The sequence below is a fragment of the Athene cunicularia genome (genome assembly GCF_003259725.1).
Source record: "Athene cunicularia isolate RWA chromosome 4 unlocalized genomic scaffold, athCun1 chr4_part3, whole genome shotgun sequence".
NCBI lineage: Eukaryota > Metazoa > Chordata > Aves > Strigiformes > Strigidae > Athene > Athene cunicularia.
The window spans coordinates 1,000,185-1,020,281 of record NW_020799100.1 but is presented as its reverse complement, the minus strand read 5'-3'; the positions used below and the strand labels follow the sequence as shown (position 1 = coordinate 1,020,281).

At 46.5% G+C, this 20,097-nt stretch overlaps 1 protein-coding gene across 2 annotated transcripts in view; it reads right to left on the bottom strand.

Annotated features, from left to right (window-relative positions):
• Positions 1 to 1,742: 1,742 nt before the first annotated feature.
• LOC113480118 (gamma-aminobutyric acid receptor subunit beta-4) overlaps positions 1,743 to 20,097 on the bottom strand; it is a 69,389-nt gene continuing 51,034 nt past the window's right edge. The window contains exons 4-8 of one of the 2 annotated variants that reach the window (XM_026848729.1): positions 12,708 to 12,790; positions 8,342 to 8,479; positions 6,569 to 6,721; positions 2,924 to 3,180; positions 1,743 to 2,431 (exon numbers count right to left, since the gene is read on the bottom strand). In XM_026848729.1, the coding sequence (XP_026704530.1) occupies positions 2,054 to 2,431; positions 2,924 to 3,180; positions 6,569 to 6,721; positions 8,342 to 8,479; positions 12,708 to 12,790 (1,009 nt within the window). In that variant the 3' untranslated portion in view covers positions 1,743 to 2,053. The remainder of the gene's footprint in view (positions 2,432 to 2,923; positions 3,181 to 6,568; positions 6,722 to 8,341; positions 8,480 to 12,707; positions 12,791 to 20,097) is intronic. The other variant, XM_026848730.1, reaches the window with a different exon arrangement.

Sequence of the window (20,097 nt, the reverse complement as noted above, 5' to 3'; positions counted from 1 at the left end):
TGTGTGTGTCTGGCATATAAAAGCCTCCATCAGGTAAGAGCAAGGTTCTCATCGTTACTCCAGGAATGGCAGAATGACCCTAGGGTTAAAGTTTTGCACTTGTGAATTTATCATTTTCATGGCTTTTATTAATATTAAAGGGAGATTATCAATCATCAGTGATTGCCAAAGTGGCCAATAATTCAGTGATTTTCCTGAAAGTCACTGGATCCTTTGGAAAAAGTTGACCTTGCTGTCCAAGGCCAAGTTACCCTTCTGTACCTTTACAAGAGCGCCTGTGGATGGAAGCTGCTACAGACTTAGGGGCTTCCACAAGCACTGACAAGGTCAGCATTTTCACTGCAACCTTCCAGACTTTGAAGACCATTGTCTTCCAGTGGGATGATGCTCCATGGAACTCTACTGCAACCTTAGTTACATCTTCTACAAGAAGGGACACAGGGTACTTTTCTTTACACTCTGCATGTATTAACAGACATAAAGCAAGGCCTGATAGAAGCAGTACAGATCAGAGGGTGCCAGCCCACCATTTGCTTCTGAACTTCTTAGGAAAGGGGATAGTTATCAATTCTGGATTTTTTTTTATTCTGAAGTACAACAAAAATTACATTTACCCTTTCCTGCACCTTGCTGTAGCCTATGGTCACTCAGTGGGATGGAGTGTGAAGTCCCTTGTCTGACACAAGGAATGTGTAGAGGGGGGCAAGAGTTGAGTTTTTAGAGTCCCGCAACTGCTTTTCTCCCCAAACTCAGTAAGAACGATGCAGGGTGGGAATGATTAGGAACAACCCCTCCTTTCAGGGCTTAATCAGCTTAGTCTACTAGAGATCAGATGCCAGCGGTGAGCAGCAGCACTGTCCCATTTCTGATCCTCAAAGCCTTCTTTCCTCAGCAAGTATATATTTGCACAATCTACCTGCCCAGCTCTGTCTCTATAATACAAGCTGGGACTCTGACCTCCAACCTCGCAAAGTTGCAATGAGCAAACAAAACCCTGCTATTCCCTCCAAAACACTGCCGGTTAAATGTCATCTGTGTTCTCTTTCTACAAAAGACGTTACAAAACCCCCCTCCCCAGCTCCCCTCCCCAGAAAACATGCTTGCACACACACATCCGTATCTACATACATGCGCACATACACACACACAGATGCGTTGCGCACACACGCACACATTCATACAGGAAAAACAGCTTGCAAACTCCTGAAGGTGGAAAAAGGCAACTTGCAAATGTGCCTTTGTTTTTGATAAGCTCCCTCCTTCCCCCCTCCCATAACCCCACATTGCCCCTTCCCTCCCAAATAATTGCCTTGTTCTCCCCCTTTCCCAGCTCTTCCAAAATAAATATTATTTTTATTTGTTAGTTTAAAAGATTCTTTTAGGCTTGTAAGCAAGAGAGAGGGAGAAAAAGAAAAGAGAAATCTCATAGCATGAGAATGAAACCCACCATCTCATGAATCCATGAAAGAATAAACATGAAGGGGTTAAGAGCAGTGACAGAAGAAAGATTAAAAAAATATAATAATACTGAGAAGAGAAAGATGAAATTCAATAGTGAAATGAAAGTGAGGATAGCGCATTAGTGAGCACAGCCAAAGATAACCTATCGCCCCCACCAGTTTTTGACTCAATTTCTTTAAATCTCCCTCCCCCCCTTTTTTTAAACTTTTCTTGTTTTTTGGGGTTTTTTGTGTGTTTTTTTTCTTTTTTTCTGTAATTTTTTCTTTTTTTTTTTTTTTTCATTCTGTTTTTGGTGGTTTTTGGTTTTTTTTACAATGGTTTAAGTCCTTCAGCAGGAAACCAAAATCAAGACAAACACATCCCTCCCTGAAACCAAACCCCCTCCCATATACCCTCTCTCCCTTACCCCACCCCACACTCTGTGGTTCTACATGTGCTGAAAAGAGAAGAGTAAGCTTAGAATAAATCTAATGAATCAAAGGAATAAATGATAATGATAGTAAAGAGTAAAACCCAAACCCAAAAGACCACAACACTCCTGTGTTGTCATTGTCTGAGTGTCTGTCCCTATCTCTCTCGGAGGCTGCAGGCATCAATTTACATAGTACAACCAGTAAACAAGGTTGAAGAATCCAAAGGTGATTGGAAAAATGATTCGTGACCACTTGTCAATGGTGCTGACGTCTGTCAGGTCTGGGATTTTGAGCTTCAGCTTAGATGACCGCCGGCGGAGACGGCAGTTGGCACGGTTGCGGGCTGCAGCATGGTGGGTCAGCGGGACGTGGCGGTCCAGGGTTGGGTGGTGACCAAATCCATCCCGAGAGGCCAGCTGCTTGCGGAACTGGATTCCTGAGCCTTCAAAGGACATGACAGAGTTTCGAGAGTCGCCAACGCTGCTCATCATGTCCGTGGCCAGCAACTCGTTGTTCATCTCCAGAGTGCTGAGGAGGATGTTACCGTAAGGGTCAACCTAGAACAGGGAAGACAGAGAGAAAGGTAGTGGGGATGTCCCATGCACAATGTACACAGGGCCACACTATCAGGGACGATTTTGAACTGTTTTCTGTGTAACAATACCACTGATTTGTGGTCATTTGTGAGCTCTGAACCTGGACTTCTGCATTTGAATATGTTGTCCACTGATGCCGGGGTTGAAGGACTAACCACATGTGCTTGCAGCACATTTTTGAGTGAGGTAGCATGATTCTGCAACACAGTAGGACCAAAAGCCACAGGGGTACTTTTGGGTACACGTACCCTCTGCAAGAGGATGGTCCTGACGAGACTGGCTTGAGGATGATGACACACTGAGGAAGAAGAAAAAATTCCCAGTAATCACCAGACAGAAGAACTGGAGTTCATCTCTGGTGTTGAGGAGAAAGGCTGCTCCACAGCTCACCCAGGACTGAATGAACAGTGGAGAGTTTGAATTCTCCTGCCACAATGAAAGAAGGGGACAAACCTGCTCTCTCACCCTCTTCTCCTCATAACGGTGGCGCTCATTGTTGGCCTTGCTGATCCGTTCACTCTGTTTCTTTTGCTGCCGGGGGCCTCGCCCGAAGAATATGTAGTTGACAAAAGCATACTCCAGGAGCGCCAGGAACACGAAGACGAAGCAGCCCATGAGATAAACATCAATAGCCTTGACATAAGGGATCTTGGGAAGAGTCTCCCGCAGATGGGTGTTGATGGTAGTCATTGTAAGCACCGTGGTGACCCCTGTAAGGAGAGGGTAGGTGCTCTGTTACCAAGGTGGGATGGTTTACTGAAACACCACTCTCAGCTTCCCCATCCCTCCTCCCAGCTAGACAACCTCAAGAGGGATGGGAGCAGTGCAGCTGGGAAAAAAAATTGTCATTATTCTAAGCCCAGCTGCCCATTACAAATTGCTGCAGAAAATAAACCAGCTCCCAACAGTGGGAGAAAATGTCAAAGTATCATCAGGACGATGGGGATCAACATCCTCTGGACCTTGGTTCTTTAAGTCCTCCCTGATTGTCCTTCCTTCCCTCAGTGTGGTAGGAAACATTCAGTTTTGCTCTCAGTCTCTCAACCTCTTCTTCTCTCTTTTTCCACTTCATGAACTCATCAGGCTTCCCTGTGCACTACTGAATGCCTCAGTATCCTTGACATGAATTTATAATCTGCTGTGTCTTTCCAATGCCATGAATAGGAGAAAGAGTAAAGAGGTTTGTGCAAACCTCATATCCTGGGCTGCACCCAGAGCAGTGTGGGCAGCAGGTACAGGGAGGGGATTCTCCCCCTCTGCTCTGCTCCCATGTGTGTTGTGTCCAGCTCCCCTGCAGTGCTGTGTCCAGCTCTGGAGGCACCAACATCAGAAGGGCATGGACCTGTTGGAGTGAGTCCAGAGGAGGCCACAAAGATGCTCAGGGGGCTGGAGCACCCCGCTGTGAGGACAGGCTGAGAGAGTTGGGGGGTTCAGCTGGAGAAGAGAAGGCTCCGGGGAGAGCTTAGAGTGGCCTCTCAGTACCTAAAGGGGTCCTACAGGAAAGGTGGGGAGTGACTATTGATGAGGGAGTATAGTGATAGGACAAGGGGTAACAGTTTTAAATTAAAAGAGGGGAGATTTAGATCAGAAGATAAGGAAGAAATTCTTCCCTGTGAGGGTGGTGAGGCCCTGGCACAGGCTGCCCAGAGAAGCTGTGGCTGCCCCCTCCCTGGAAGGGTTCAAGGCCAGGTTGGACGGGGCTTTGGGCAACCTGGGCTAGTGGAAGGTGTTCCTGCACATGGCAGGGTAGTGGGACTGGATGATATTTAAGGTCCCTTCCAATCCAAACCATTCTCCATGATTCCCTCTTCATGGTGCTCCTTTTTTTTTTTTTTTTTTTTTTTAGCCTGCCTCATAGGCTTCTGTCTACTCCTTGACCCCATCAATTCTTACCTTCCTCTTCCCACCTTCACCACTCACTACTTCAATTATCATCTGTACACACTTCTTCCATGGTTCTCATGCTCTTCTTTTTAGGCCTATTTATATTTCCTGCATCTTAAATAAACATTTCTTGTTCTCATTGAACAATTTCTTCCCCATCTACTCAGCCTCCAGGATCCTGGTGCACAACAATTACTCCCACAGCTTCAGTCCTCTTCTTCAGTTTCATCTCAGACTCTTCCCTTCTCTGTACTGTCAGAGTGGCCTCAGATCTGTCCTTTGACAGTCTTCTGCCAGCTTCAGAAAGATGGCAATGAGCTCTCATGTTTCTTTTGGGACAGCAACTTTTCCTTTTCAACCTAGTCTTTTTCTCCCACTTCTCTAGCTCAGCCATCCTGCTTTTTTTACTACCTTGCTAATCTCCTTTTCTTCTAATGTCCTTCCTCCTCTTCTCTCTGATGGCAGCTCTTTTTAGTCTCCATGACCTTAATTTGCTCTCTGGTTTCAGCCCTACCTCTACAGTGATGGTTCTCAAACCTCTCTGTTCATCCTGGACCTCTGCTTGTCCTGTTTCCCCTTCACCCTCATCATGTCTTGAGTGTCATTCCTGATAAAAGATTTAAAGAACTAATAGCCTTCAGTTCACAGAAAAGTAAACAGAAGGGAGAATATTTATATCCATACAATGTATTATATTGTCTATATTTAGACACTAGTCAAAATATCCAGAAATCTGGGGCAAAGAAAGGGGGAATAGAATGTTCTCCACATCTCCACTAAGAACTGGACAGATTGTTACGGAGACTTAGGACAGAGGCAAAGAGAGCTTTTTGACTGTATGAGCAGGTAAATCTGGAGATAAAGTGCTCAGAGGAGGCTGTTGGAGTCTCCTTCTTTGGAGCTTCTTAAGGACAGTTAGATAGAGAGCTGTCAGGAATAGTTTAGGGAAAGCTGTTCCAATTCTGATCTACAATATTTTTCTTCTGTCTTCTCCTTTGAATCCAGATGTCAGCAGAAATTCAACAGCTGGGTATCTCATCGTATGGGTATCATCCACCCTTCTGCTTGTACTTTCTCTGTGCCAGCAATGTCTGCCATGGTCTCTTTTTCTTCTCTCCCTGATTATACTCTTGTCAATGAAACTTACCTTTTTAATTTACCATGTTCCTCTTGTTACCCCCTGTCTCTCTGCTCCAGCCTCTCCAAGAAGCACAGCCATATCATCTATTTTATGTTTGTACAAACCATCCCTCTGCTGAGCCTTCCCAAACTCTGTCTTCTACAAGTAATTTAAACCCCCAGCCTTTTCTGTAAGACCCAGCCTCTACCTGTGCTACATTGCCTCTGAGCCTCTTCTCACTCACAGATTAAATCTTTCTCCTTCCTTGGCTCTCTTATTTCCTCTGAACTTTCTATCATGTTACACAGCCCCATTCTTATATGCCAGCCATCCCCCCTTTCTCCTGTTCCTTCTTCAAAATCCTCATCTGCAATCCACCCCCACTTCCCTTCTGTTGCTTAAAAGACTTCATTTTTTTCTCTTACAGGAAAACATTCCTATTTAGGGGAGCATGTGCTTAAGAAGAATTTGGACTTTAACTACCGTCCCACATTTGCCAAGGTTGTGAAGGTCTTCAGCCATGCAGCTGTATGGGGCTTAAACTATAATGAAAATGTGTAATGTCACTTTATTTTTTTCATCTTTTAGCCATTCACTCACCATTCTCACTACTCCTTGGCTACCCACCCTCAGCATTTGTCATCCAGTTAACTGGTCCTGTTGACAGCACACCTGTTGACCAAGAGGTGCCTAGATTTCTCCTCTTAAGAAAACAAGTACAAACCAGAGTGAAGGAACTAGTGGGCTCATGGCACATCTCAGGTCTGAGAAGCTGTGACCATTTATGCTTTTGTTATGGAGTTTAAACTTGCACCCACAGAAATTTATGGTAAAATTTCTTCTGATTCGAATAATACAGACTCAAATTTGTGAGTATTTTACTGTTACTTCTGACCAAAAAAGTATCTCTTCTGGCTGAAAATCTGAAGTTTGTTCTCAGAAGAAATGTCCTTCATTTGGGATGACAAGTTTGACTGACCTATGTGGCCTGTTTAGTTGCTACTTCGTGAAGAGGTGTTTTCTTTCTTACAGCTGTTCTAGATGATGTCCCTCAAAAAACCACCTTCATCAATGGGTAATGAAAAGGTACATACCCAGTGCCACTCGTGCAGCAGAAGCATCATAATTGATCCAGAAGGAGACCCAGGACAAGATGGTGATGAGAATAGATGGCATGTAAGTCTGCAGGATGAAGTAACCAATGTTCCTCTTAATCCGGAAACTCAAGGATAAGCGTAAATATGAACCTGTCAATAAGATATTAAAGGGAGACAAAGTTTGAGAGGAGGGCAAGGCTGTATTTATAGTAAGAGCTTAGGTTAGGAATTGAAATTTTATTTGGAAAATGTTCTCAAGAGACAGGGAATATGAGAAATATCTCTTTTTTTTTTCCTCGTGTGGTTTTGCAGACTCAACAGTTTTTGGAAGGGGGCTCTTCAGAGTCTGCTCACTTGGCTCAGAATGTTAAGAATAACGGAAACTCTAGATAAGTTACTTTATTATGTCAGACATCATGGGAGAATCTGTTCCGTGCTGAAACTGCTGTTATAGTATGTGCCAATTTGATACAGGCTTACACAGGAGACTTTAACCCTATATCCGGATGCAGTGAGATGATTTCCAGTATTTCATGTGCTAGCTTTTCCTCCAAACAGCAATGAAGATATGAATTGTATTTTTCCCATGTTGTTCTAAAAATGGGTTATGGTCAGAGTGGGCAAATTAGTATGCAAATAGAGTACTGTTAGTTAAACTGTAGGGTTTTTTTTTTTTCAAGTTGTTACAACTTCCTCTCAATCTTTTAGCAAACCTAAGGGGGATAGTGACAACAATAAGTACTTTTACAGTCCTCCCACTGGAGCAGGGTCATTTTGACAGGGACAAAGCAGGGCCTCTCTCATTGCTGTGAAACAAAGTCCAAGTCATTCCTCCTTCCCACCTCCATCCATCCCTTAGGCAACACAGCAGCCTGCAACTGGGTGTAATCGTGGGTTGGCAGCTAAAGTAACAAGAAAACAACAGTCCTTAATGATCAAGGATGTAGACTGGGAAAAAGGAGGTTATGTTCTTTCACCATTATGTGCCATTTGTGTAGTTTGAACACAGTATTTCACAAGCCTCTTTTTGAAGGTCTTACCTATTTAGACTGCAAACTTCATTTGGAGGAATACTGCCTCTTGTTGTGGGTCTCTAGATTGCCATTGCAATGGGACCCTGCTCCCAGCATGCCCCCGAGGCACTATTGTAACAACATCACCATCTGCCACCACTGCTGATAGATTCAGGCTGTGATTTCATGGCATTTCAAAAATTGTCCTATTTAACAAGTGTGTGGCACGCTGTTCTGGCAGTGAACTCCATGCCAGATCAAAGCGAAGACAGCAACCAAAATCCAAAATCCAAACCCCTACAACTGACCAACTGGCAGTATCTGAATCATCCAAGGTATTCTCTCCACAGCTTTTTATTGCCATTGGGTTTGCATCATTTCATAGACCACTTGCTTTTCAGCTGATATATTCTTCTGCTTACTATTGCACCTACATTAGCTTCAAGAGCCAGTTGCAAACCACCTCAAAATAAGGGAAAGGCTGAGAACCTTCTAGAGTTTCTGTTCTGAGCTCAGTTGGTGTTTTGATTAAGAAATAAAAACAACAGCAGAAAAAAAAAAATGATCCCATAAAAAAAAAAAAAAAAAAAAAAAAAAGCAAACTTGGTGGGCACAGAAGATGCCTCTTTTCCAAAGGAAAAGTTGAAGCCTAGATCCTAAGTTAGTGCCTCAGCATCTGAATCAGAGAAACAAGCACACTGATGTTGATCAGCAGAAGGTTTGCACATTCCATCGCATCTCTTCAGCAGAGACTCACCGGTGGTGAAGACCACTTCCCTGCTGACCAGCCTCTGCTCGATAATGGTGAACTGGGGCAGCTCTAGCACCTCCATCCCCGTGACAGCAGAATCATTTCCTTGCCAGAAGAAGACAATGTCATCAACCGTGTAACCATCTGCAGTGATGAAGAAGCACAGAGAGAGAACTAAGCTGACAAGCTGGAACAGATGACAGCCCCATTTTCACAAAGGTGATCTGGAAGAGGATCCAAAGGAAAGCCCACACCATCAGGCAGCAAGCATAGCCCCTCCCTGCTGACGTACTTTTCTTCTTCAGCAGAGCTTGGCAGTACAGTCCCCAGGAGGAAAAAATTGGTCAGAACTCCCACTGTTGGCTAGAATTCAGGAGAAAAAGGTGAGAAGTGGCCCACCAAGCCTGGACTTGCGCTACATAATCTCCATGGCTGACATGACAGGGACTGGTGCATCAGAAGCCTCTGTCAAATGCACCAAACACGGCATTTTGTTATTTAAAAACTGCCTCCTTTTGCCAGAAGGGGGAGACCACACAATACATTCTGGTGGGGACTGGGTAAACAACATCTAAGTATTAAAAATGCCCAGACAGAGAAATATTTACAACAGCAGTTGAAAAGAAATTTGAACATCAGAGCACCTCTCTCTCCTCAGTAGTCTCAGTCAAAATTTGGAGCCTGGAAGTGGACAGTCACTGAGATCAGGGGATGCTTTTACCAGGTGCTGGCTGAAAAGGTCAGTAATGGGAGAAGAGAGGAAGGGGAGTGAGGCTGGCAACATACTCATCCCTTACATTTCAGGTTAATGGGTTTGTTAATTCAGCCAAGGGTACAGCTTCTTACTTTAACCCCAGACCATACATGCCAGGCAGGGCTGCATGGGCTGGAAATGCTGAGAAGCCCAGATCCACAGTCCCAGGAGAAAGACTCCCCAGATGCTCTGGACTTGTGGGAAATGAGGCTCAGGGGACAAAATCATGCAGGTCCCCTCCCATCACTGTCATGTTCACAGCCCTGCCCGTTGTCCTAATGGGCCAGGATTCATCTCCACCTGAAAATGAATGCTGCTTGTGGCAAGCTGGGTTTTGAAGCACTGTGGCTGTTGCTGCACAAGGGGTGGCCTCTTATTCTAAGCAAAGTGCAGAGCTGTATGGGAGCACCTCTGTGTGAAAAGAAGCGGTAAGATATGCAGAGGCTTGGGTATGGCATGGTGCAAGGCTTCCTTAGATCATGAACTTCACCTGTGCCCACAGACAGCTTTTATTCACAGCCTGCACTGCAGCACGATAGCCTGCCTTATCCACAGCAGAGAAGCAGTGGCTAGCAATCTCCAGCAAGGCTAACATCCACCAGGGAGAGCTGACACCAAACCAGCACCAGTGTATTAGAGGGATCAGGGGAATGAAGAGCTGTTGAATGTACCATGGAGGAGAAATTCTTCTACCTAGCCCTAGAGGTCAGGGGTTACCCCAGATCAGAGCTGAACCTTTGAGGGTGGTGTCATCCTGCAGCTCCCAAGTGGACAAAGAGTTGGGCAACCTGGTCTGATCTCATAGCTGACCCTGCTTTGAGCTGTGGACTGGACTAGAGACACCCTGAGGTCTCTTCCCAAACTGAATTATTTGATGACTGTGTAGTCTTTAAGCCCACATCCTGTGCTCCCAGTCATTACTGCGCTTATTCATGGGTGCTAAAAAATAATAACAATCTTCTAAATGCCATGTCAGATCTGCTTCTGATGTAAGTCAGCTAAGCCAGGGCTCTACCTCCTCACCCCTGACATGCTTCTGCTCCCATGGCAGAGAGTATTAAAGCACCCACCCCCACGAGCCCACAGAGATCCAGGACCCTTAGGTTATCATCTCATCTGCTGCAGACACTGCGGTGTCACAGGCTGTTGCACTGCCTCAAGCACCCCAGCTTTGTGCACAAGAACCAGTGTTTGCATCTGGCTGCAGAGCACCGAGACCTGGTGTGGAAAGCAGCAAGAAACAACCAAGTCCCCCATTCCTCCCAGTGGTGGACTCCGGTGGCTCAAACACTCTTGCAGCTAAAAACATTGTATGTGATTTTACATTTGAATTCATCTGGCTCAGACTTTCAGACTCTGGTGGTTGTTCTGAATTTTTCTCAGAGGTTATCAAGCCCTTTCCACCCAGTGCTCCCCCTCTGCAGAGGTGCATCCAGCCTATAAACAAGTCACCTCTCCACCTCCTTTGCAGTAAACAAACCAGATTGAGCTATTGAGGTTTCTCACTGCAAAACATCTGCTCTAGCCCTTGAACCACTTTTTAGCATCTTTTCTCAACATCTTCAGATTTTTCAACTTCCTTTCTAAATTTTGGAACCCAAATATAGACAGAGTCCCTTTCCTGGTCTCACCAGTGACATATTCAGAGGCCAATTGATTCCCTGCTCTGACTCACAGCTCCCCTGGTTTATATAACGAGAGCTCACTCCAGCCCTTGTTGTCAGCCCTGCTACGAAGCCTCCAGCAGTGGTGCTGGGGGCTGCCAGCCCCTCATCACGTCCCCTGGCCATGCCCATACCCGTGCGGGTACGAGTCCCTCAGCCTCGCAGCACCCAGGCACAGACCTCCGCATTTAGCTGTATTCAAATGCATTCTGGATGTATTCAAATTGGGAAGTATTCAAATGTGCAGCGAGCAAGCCACGCAGACTGCTATCTTCATCATCCACAAATTTAACAGCAGTGACTTCAAATTTACTTCCTGATCAGCAATGAAAATGTCAAATTACAGTAACTAATTTTAGGAGATCTCACAGTTAACCAGCTCTATTCCATTTATTCTATGATCTGCTGGTATTGGGTACCAATTTTTATATTTTTTATTTATTATGGCATTATGCAATATGAAATCAAACATGTTTTTCAGGAAGCCATTTTTAAAAGTGATTCTAAAGGGAAAGGTTGTTCAGTCTAAAAATAAATGCTTCACTTTGATTTCTCACTTTAAAAAGAAAACCAAATTTCCATTTTACTTTTAAAAAGTAAAAGAACTTTCACAAAGACAAGTCATTTCAACCTGAAATATCATAAAGTATTGATAGAGCACCTTAAAATATCAGATTAACAGTCTGTTTGCTGCCCATCTCATCAGGTTTTTGTTGAATCCCGGCACACAGCTAGGCAGGGGTATGTGTGGTAAGGGCAGTTTTTAGGGACCGAGGGATGGGATCAACAGGCAGTGCCAGCACTGGCTTATCTTCTCCAGGTAAGTGCCTCATGCTGCTATGGGGGGGACCCCAGCTGCCTGCTGTTGCTTTACAAAGCCAGCACCCCTGCACCACCACATTTGTAGTTTGGTTGGGTTTTTAAAAAAAATATACTTTGTTTTTTAAGCGAGCCATAAAAGGACTGTTATTCCAGAGTTGTGTGGACTTGGAAGCAAACAAAATGGAGCCCTGAAGATTTCAAATGTGCAAGTGTGTAGAAGACAAAAGCTCTATGGAAGGAGACGATTGAATCTCTTCATCTCTGCATGGATCTTAGAAATATTGTAAGGAAACATAGCTTCGACTAACAAATTGGCTTGACATGTCCCATTAAGAACAAAATCGCAACATGGGGAACTGTGGGTAATTCTCTGCCTTCTGTTTTCTTGGTTGTACTGTAAACTATTCTCAAAATGGTAAGGAGTGCCAGAAATGACATGTCATTAGTGCCTCCAGCAGGACCTAATTTACATCCCATTACCCACCACGCCAAGCGATGCGATGGCTGCGCATCCCGAGCAGCCCGAGCAGCGAGCGGGAAGGGGGCTCCCAGGCGCTGGCAGGGCTGGTAAGGCGGCACAGCGCCTTCCGACTATGGATGCTGTGGGACCTTTTTTATGAAAAAAGCAATTCTCTGATAATCACCACTGAAGCTGCATCATTATTACTGTGAGATCTGCTGCTCTGGACCGCTCCTGCGGGGATACTGCGGTGCATTTTTATGAGGGAGAGCTGGACCTCCTCCGCCAGCACGGTCGGGAGAGGCTTTCCATAGGAGTCAAGGGAAGATCCAGGCAGGGAGAGACTGTGGGAGGGCTCATGTCCCACCTCCCACACAGAGCAGGGCCAGCCACCAGTGAGGGCAGGCTCCCACAGCTTGCTTAGGGCTAAGAGAGGCTTCTACCACCCTCCTGAGAGTGATTTTAATGCCCAGCCTGCTGCTAGGGCTCCATTTTCCTGGGCATTTCACCCATAAGGTCTCCTCAGGATGAAATTTGGATGAGGGAGCCTGGTCCTGCCTGAGGGGACATCCTCCAGGTGGGGTGGCCTGTAACACCCCTGTGAGGCACCCCATGAGTGAGAAACTGTGACCGGGGTGGGTGGCACTGAGGGCAGGCACAAGGCATACGCACAGCTCTCGATCTCCAGTGTGCAGTTCTGCTGGTCCAGGGGGTACCTCCGCAGGTCCATCATGCAAGCGGCTGTAGTGGTGATCCTGAAAGGGGAAGGGAAGGGAGAAAAAAAATAATCAGTTGTGTGTTTTAAAAAAAAAAAAAAAAAAAAAAAAAAAAAAAAAAAGGAGAAATGAAAGGCAGACGTGAAAGTCAGGCAGCATTTGGGGCCACTGTTTCCCTGGAAACCAGGGAGATCCGTAGTGGGAGGTGTGCAGGGCGGGGGGCTGGATGCAGCTCACCCTCAACTGCACGGTTTAAACCCTTCATGACTCACGTCAGCAAGGCAGTATCTCTATTAACAGGGTGGGGAGGGATTTGTGTCCCTCCTCTGTCCCTCCCTTGAGGGAGACAAAGGAACCAGGAGTAGTCAGAGCTACAGGCAGAGGAGGAAGAGGAGAGGCATGTCAGTTTGTAAGAGGGAGACAGCATACACATGTCCATAAACAGAAGATGTATTGACTAAATTGCCCAGCAATGACCTATGGAGAAGAATAGGTGACCACATTACCACCTCTCTTTCCTCCTGAGTTGCCCCAATGACCCTACTTGCAGCCCCACCCGCTCCATCGCACCCACTTTGGCACTGGCAAATCCAAAAGCTCAGACCCCACCAAGAGGGCCCTTCCACTCCTGTGGGCTCATGGCTCTGGGAACACTGGTTGTATGATCAAAATTCATGAAAGACGCATGGCGGGGTGTGTGCATCCCTCCAAAAAATAAATATGGGGAGGCAATGACAGCTGGTGTGGCTTTGAGGGTATCAGACCGTAGGGTGGGTGCAAAGCAGCGCGGTGCCTGCAGTGAGGGCACAAGGAGAGCTTGTGTGTGTTACCTGTTGTACACAAAGGAACATCACGCTCCGGGATGGGGAATTTTGGAGTAGGATAGATGAGGGAAACAGGCGTAAAGGAGGGATGGAGCAAATCAACATCCTGGCAGCACTGCACTGGAGTTAACAGGCTGCCCCTATTTCTCAAATATATTGCTCCCCTCACCCTTCAATGCAGTTTTCTTCCTGTGCAATGTATGTGTATGGAGTGCTGAAGAGTGGGGAGACATTGGTGCATTTCCCCCCCCCTCTCTTTTTCAATTAACCATCTGGAAGGCATTAATCAAGCTACACATTTTTTACTATGTAGGCATAACCAGTGAACTGCTAACGAGAAGGCTTTATTCTCTGAGCCCTGTGGCCTGGGAGAGAGAAAAAAGAAGAAAAAAAAGAAAAACAAGAAAGCAGAGAGGATGAGATGGCGAACCAGCAAGAAAGAAGGGAAAAAAAACCCAAAAACATCAATGACAGAAAAAGAGAGCAGAAGGGGGGAGAGAATGGGTGAAGCCAGACAGAAAATTAGGAAGTGGGGGGAGAAGGCAGGGGCACGAGCACCTGTGGGAGAGGGCTGCCCCAGTGGGAGTATCGGGGCAGGGGCTGTAGTAGGGCAGGCAAGCAGCCCCGCAGAGCTGCTGGCTCTTTAAGAAATCTCGTGTGCTAAATTTATCTCTCTGCTGTCTGTGAAGACTGTTTGTAGGAGATGAAGCCTTGAGGAGAGCCTTTGCCACTGCCTGCCGTGCTATAAATAGATCCGAAGAGACGGAGGGAATTTATATATATCCTCACTGGGTCTAGATACAACATTGCAACTGTCCTCTCTCCGAACAGGGGGCCCAAGTGAGCTCTTAACCCTTTTATCTGTAATGCGGTTGGGGTGGAGGAGAAAGCTCAGAGGGGGAGAAGGATAACAGGACAGGAGCCACTTAAAAATTATCACTGTGGCTTTGGGATTGCATGGATCACTTTACAGCCTCCCAGTTTGGCATCTCTAGGAGGGCTGCTGGAAATGCAATGCCTCTCCCACCCTAATCCTCCTGGACCAGGGTAGATGGGCACAGGAGACCCGGTGGAGGAGCAGATCCTAAGCACACCTGGGGGGGAGGTGCACCTTGCCAGGAAAGCCCGAAGTGGCAGATGCAGAGTCCATCCTGGCCAGGCGCTGAGACCAGAGTCATGCATGGGTATGACTCATCCCCCTATGCTGCACACAGCATATACTGTATATATTATACAGCACCCATGGGAAACAGCAGTTACAAATGCGTTTTCCTGTTTTCTCTAAAGTGTGAAATGCAAAAATGTATTAAATAAATTTTTTCCCCCTCATTTGTGGGACCCTGTGGGCTAAAACCTTTCCACAGCATCCATGCCAAAATCGCAGCCTGGCTGGCTAACTTGGCCGCACAAAGGACATCCAGGGGAAGCTTTTTCTTGTTTGAGAGGGACCCTCTCACCTCTCAACAGGATTTGCTTATCACCTGCAGTGCTGTTTGGAAATGCAGAGCACGACACAGTGAGCTATGGCTACCACACTCCATGCGCCAAATCCTGCTCACACTAACGGCCAGCATAAATCCAGAGCCACTCCAATGATTTTTGCAAGATCACACCGATTTATATCAGCAGAGATTTATATCACGGCAGAATTTAGCCCCGTTGATTCAAAAAAGAAAAAAAAAAAAAGAAAAAAAAAAAAGAGAACCTCTGGACAGGTGAGACAAAGGAGAAAAACAAGATTAAGAGGTCATCTGTCCTCAAAAGCCAGGTAATTTCTTTTTCCTTCCACTTAAAGGGCAGGTGTGTCCACACCGTATAGTTCAGCATCTCCAGAGATACCCCAGTTGGTTGCAGGTCCCAAAATCCCGCTCACGTAACACTGCTCAGCGCAGAGGTAGCACAGCCACACGCAGCTGTCCTGGGCTGTAGCCGTCTGCTCATCCAGAGCATTTCACCTGCGGTGCCGTACCCATGGGGAGCCCTGCCTGACAAGCCCAGGACCACCAGCACCACAGGACCACCTGGATGTGGGGCATGACAAGATAACAAGGGGCAGCTGGCCTGGGGCACCAGGTTCAGCTCAGGTCCTGCTTCCGGGCATCCTAAACCCTGATAAACCAGTTCTAAATGGGATAAAGCAAGTGGTATCTCAGAAAGGAAGGGGGTGTTTAATTCTTTAGACTTCAAGATCTCATAAAGCATCCTGGACACTAACTTCCCTTTGCCACACCCTGCTTGAAGCCGATGGTTGACCCACAGCATCACAACCCTGTCACTGCTTTACACAGCAGCTGCCACTGTTGGTGAAATGCCCTGTGTCCTATGTGACTGACTCAACATTCAGTTGGTCCTAGAGGCCAACAAGAGATTTCACTAACTCCTTTGGTGGCTGTGTACTACGGGCAGGTGGGACTCATAAAGGAATGAGAGGCTCCCCTCTCCTCTCACAGCCAAAGGGGAATGGGAGCAAAACTCAAGCACTCCTGTAACAATGTGGGGTCACAGCACATGCCATCTCTGGTCCAGGAGACCACAGGACCAACCTCTGCCTCATGCTTTGATGGATATAAATGTATTGTCTTAATATGCTCTGATCTGTTGTGTGAAAAGATGTGCTCGCTTGGCACATGAGAAGACAGTGTGGGTAGGACTGGATGGAGAGACAGATTGGGGCAATGACCCTAAGGATCTCCTGGGTGTCTAAGGTTTAACAGACAATAAAAGTGAAAGGAAAGAGATGGAAAAATTAGGAGAAGCTCAAAGGGTGATGATGGCATGAGGACTGATGGAGGAAGCAGGAGTGGAGCGACAGGACAGGAAGCCATCGGGGTAAGGGAACAGAGGAGAGGGAACAGGGGAAGCAAGGGGTAAGGCAGCCTGGGGAAGGAGAAGAATGGGAGGTTAAAAGACGGGAAGCAGAGGAGGCATGGATACTGACTCTGTGAGAAAGAAGATGAGGAGACAGAGAACAAACCATCACCCTGTAAACAGCTCTAGACAGAGCGCGCTGCCTCCAGGAGATGCAACCCAAGTGAAAGGGAGCAGGGAGCGCGGGGGCCGGAGGGAACACCGGGGAAGGATGCCACCTTCCCCATGGCGTTAGCAAGAGGTGCTGGCGCCTGGCCAGGCTGCGTCTTCTCCCTCCCCCTCCTCCTCTCCTGTTTCTCTAGCTACCTCCCTCCCCTTTTAAATTCAAAAATTTGTGTGGTGTGAAATTTCATCTGCTTTGACGACGATTCACAGAGACACTGCCCATCGGAGTGGAGAGGCTCTCCTGTTCTTTGCACAATGTACTCAATGAAGCAGTCCTGCTCCCCCCAGGTGCCCAGCCCAGCCACCACCACCATCCCCCATCTCCAGCTCCCCTTTCCTCACTCAATCTCAGTCCACCCCGTGGGCCTCCAGGTCAGCCCCCTCACATGTCACAACCTTTACACTTCCTTCCCCACAAAAAAAAGACATTCATGCCCTTGCCCTAATTGTTTCTCCTAAGGTTTGTAGGCAGTCATGCTATCAAGCAGCCAAGTCCTCACTGCCCTGCTACTCTGCTGCCCAACTGGTAGGCAGACACAGTTCATCTGGGGGTAGACAGGGCTGTGGAGAAACCACTGTACATCACAAAAAAAAAAAAAAAAGGGACATGCATTCATGGGATGTTGAGCAGCTCTGGCAGGCTGTGGGCTGACGGAAATCCCCCTTCTCTGTCAACACCCCGTGGATCCAAGCAGAAGCCAAACTAGCATGGATACCTCTCTCTGGAGAGCATCCTTCAACCCCAGGGGAGGTAGAGACCAGCTCTCGAAAAGCAGTCACAAAGCTCTAAGTAACACAGGGTGAGAGATAGGTCTCTATTTGTTAAGGTGAGGAAAGCTCTGCCCACCTGAAGCTTGTATTGGCAAAGCAGATGCTGGCACAGAAAGGGGAATGCAACCACACGCTGCTGTTCCTCCACCACTGTCTGCTCTGCAAGCTGAACCCAGAAGCAGCAGAGGACTGTCCCACCACAGCTGCAGCTCAAAAGGGAATGCTCAAGGTTCTGCAAACCATCAGCCCTCCTCAAATATTTCAGTTCTCTAACATGAATATTACCAGCCATTTCATTCCTTCTCAGATCCTCCTCATCGTTGTTTACTTATTAATGTCTTCTTCTGTCTTATTTAGAATGTTTATATAAGTTCACAGACATAGAGAAACATAGAGCTCCAACCTGCCACTAACCACCGTGGTTGAATGTCTTCTTTCCATCCCCTCCTTATACTGTTCCTGGCCACCTCCAAGGTAGCTGTCCTTTCACCTCCTGCCCCAGTCATATCTCCCTCTACCAAACTTCAGCTCTGAAGGCCCTCAGCCACCCATTCATCCTTTAGATCATCTCCACTGTGTTGGGAGAACCAAATGCAGCAGCTACAAGTGTAAGAGCAAAAGGTGACTTTCCCAAAATACCATCTGATTTCAAAAGGAGCAGGTCCAGACTCCCCAAGGAGGACTGGGTGGAAGAGAGGACTATTACCTTTGAGGACTTCCTAAAGCAAGTGGTGTCCCTTTTCTCTTAAGCTTATCCTTACAAAATAAAATACTGCACTGTCTGCATCATTACTGCGTATATACCAGCAAACTAAACATGCCTGGTACTGGTTCCTGAGGCCAATGTCACTAGGTATGAGATAGCTTTTGTCTACACTTAAATTCTTACCCTCCAGAAAAAGGCTCTGTCTGCATGAAGAATGCCTGATGAGAATGGTCACTGACCTCTGCTGTGCTCTAACTGGGACATGTCCAAGAGACTCTTTGTGGACACAGACCAAACCCAGGAAACAAATTGACTATGTGGGCCACGGATGTCCAGTGCCCAGGAACGTTCCCTGATACCTCTGGCTTCAAAAGGATGCTGCCTAAAACTCACTATGGATGAGAACAGGAGTAGTGTAGCACACATACCCCCACCAGTGCCTTCCTCATTCGAGGGCAGACAGAGCCAGCAGTTCAGGCACTGACCCTATTTTGCAGTTATGGATTAACCATCACTATGCACAAACTAACACAAGCACTGTCAGAGCAAAAGATAAACATTTTTTTAAGTTGCTGGTTGCAAGTTTTTGGATTTCAGATCTCCCAAGAAGCTGAAGATGCTCCTGTCCCCCCGGGATACAGACTCCCAGAGCTCGCAACAGTTTGCAGCAATAAGGAGAACAGAGGGAAGCAGCTCAGGTTTCACAGGACTTGTGCAGGCTCTCCCCATGGGGCAAGTTAGACTCGTAAGGGAATTCTGATGACTAAGAGTAGAGAAGCAAAATTGCTGTTTTGCTGAACATGGGAAAAAAACAAAATTGAATTTTTACTCTGTACGTTCTCAAAGTCAGTCATAAAAACATGCTGGCAAATGTCACCTTCTGCCTGGCAGTAAGCACAAACTTGGAAGGGCCTGGAGGGCTTTATAAACCCATAGTGAATTTTACCATTCTTTTGCCACAGTCTGATCTTTGCAAACCCCTGGAGGTCATGTTAGAACCAAGAGCAAGGCAAGGATATAGCATATTTTTCCCTTGTGTCCGTTTGCCTAAAACTGACTCCATAAACCTTGGCACAACCCTGCTAAGGTCATCTGTTTCCAAAAGCACCTGTGCTTGCAGAGGCATCATTTGATGAATAACAGTGTGCACTGCACTCAGATGGAGGAGAAAAAAAAAAAAGCTCTCCTAAACTAGTACTTAGGGTACCAGTCATCTAAATCAACCATTTTTCCACCCTGGGACACTACAAAGCAGAGTTGCCTTGGCTGCAGGGTTTTGCTTTTCTGCCTCTTTATTCTATTCCAAATGTGCTGTGTGTCTGGCAAGTTTTCAACTGGACTGGGGGACAAGAGAGACCCAAGTAGAACATGTTTAAAAAGAGATTCATTTGTTACGGTTGCTTCAGACAAGAGTGACCTCCACTTAATGGAGCACGAGGTCTCTTCCTTCAACAGCATCAGGCTGGGATGAAGTTGAATTAATAACCTGTAGGATTGGATAAAGAATAGACAAGCTCCAGGGATGGGCTTAGACTGGTGGCTAGGACAGGATAAGCAGGAAGAATAAGAGGTATTCTGCCAGGGTCAACTGGGGGTTCAGGGCACACAAGCTGTTTCAGTGATCTGTGAGGGGACAGTCGTGTGCTCCCTGACCTCTATTTTTGCTAATAAACAAGTCAAATTTATAGGAGATGTAGCACAGGCACCAATTCCAGCCAGGCCCTGATGATGTTTGCCTCTGTTCTTGCAATATTAAGGATGGAGAAGCAGCTTTGTCTTGCTGCTTTATCCTTTTCTACTGAGCTCAAATTTCTTCCACAGCTTCTAAGATTATTCTGAAATTCCATATTATTAAACTTCCTTCCCATGTTTCCAGCTAAATCCCTCATCCCAACTCTAGGAGGCAAAAATGCAAAGGGTATTTGTCCTTAACCTCAACTGGGGATCTGAGCTCCTACTTAAATTCTCACTTGCCCTCACCCACCCAACAAACTTTTCTCCCCGCCCCCCCC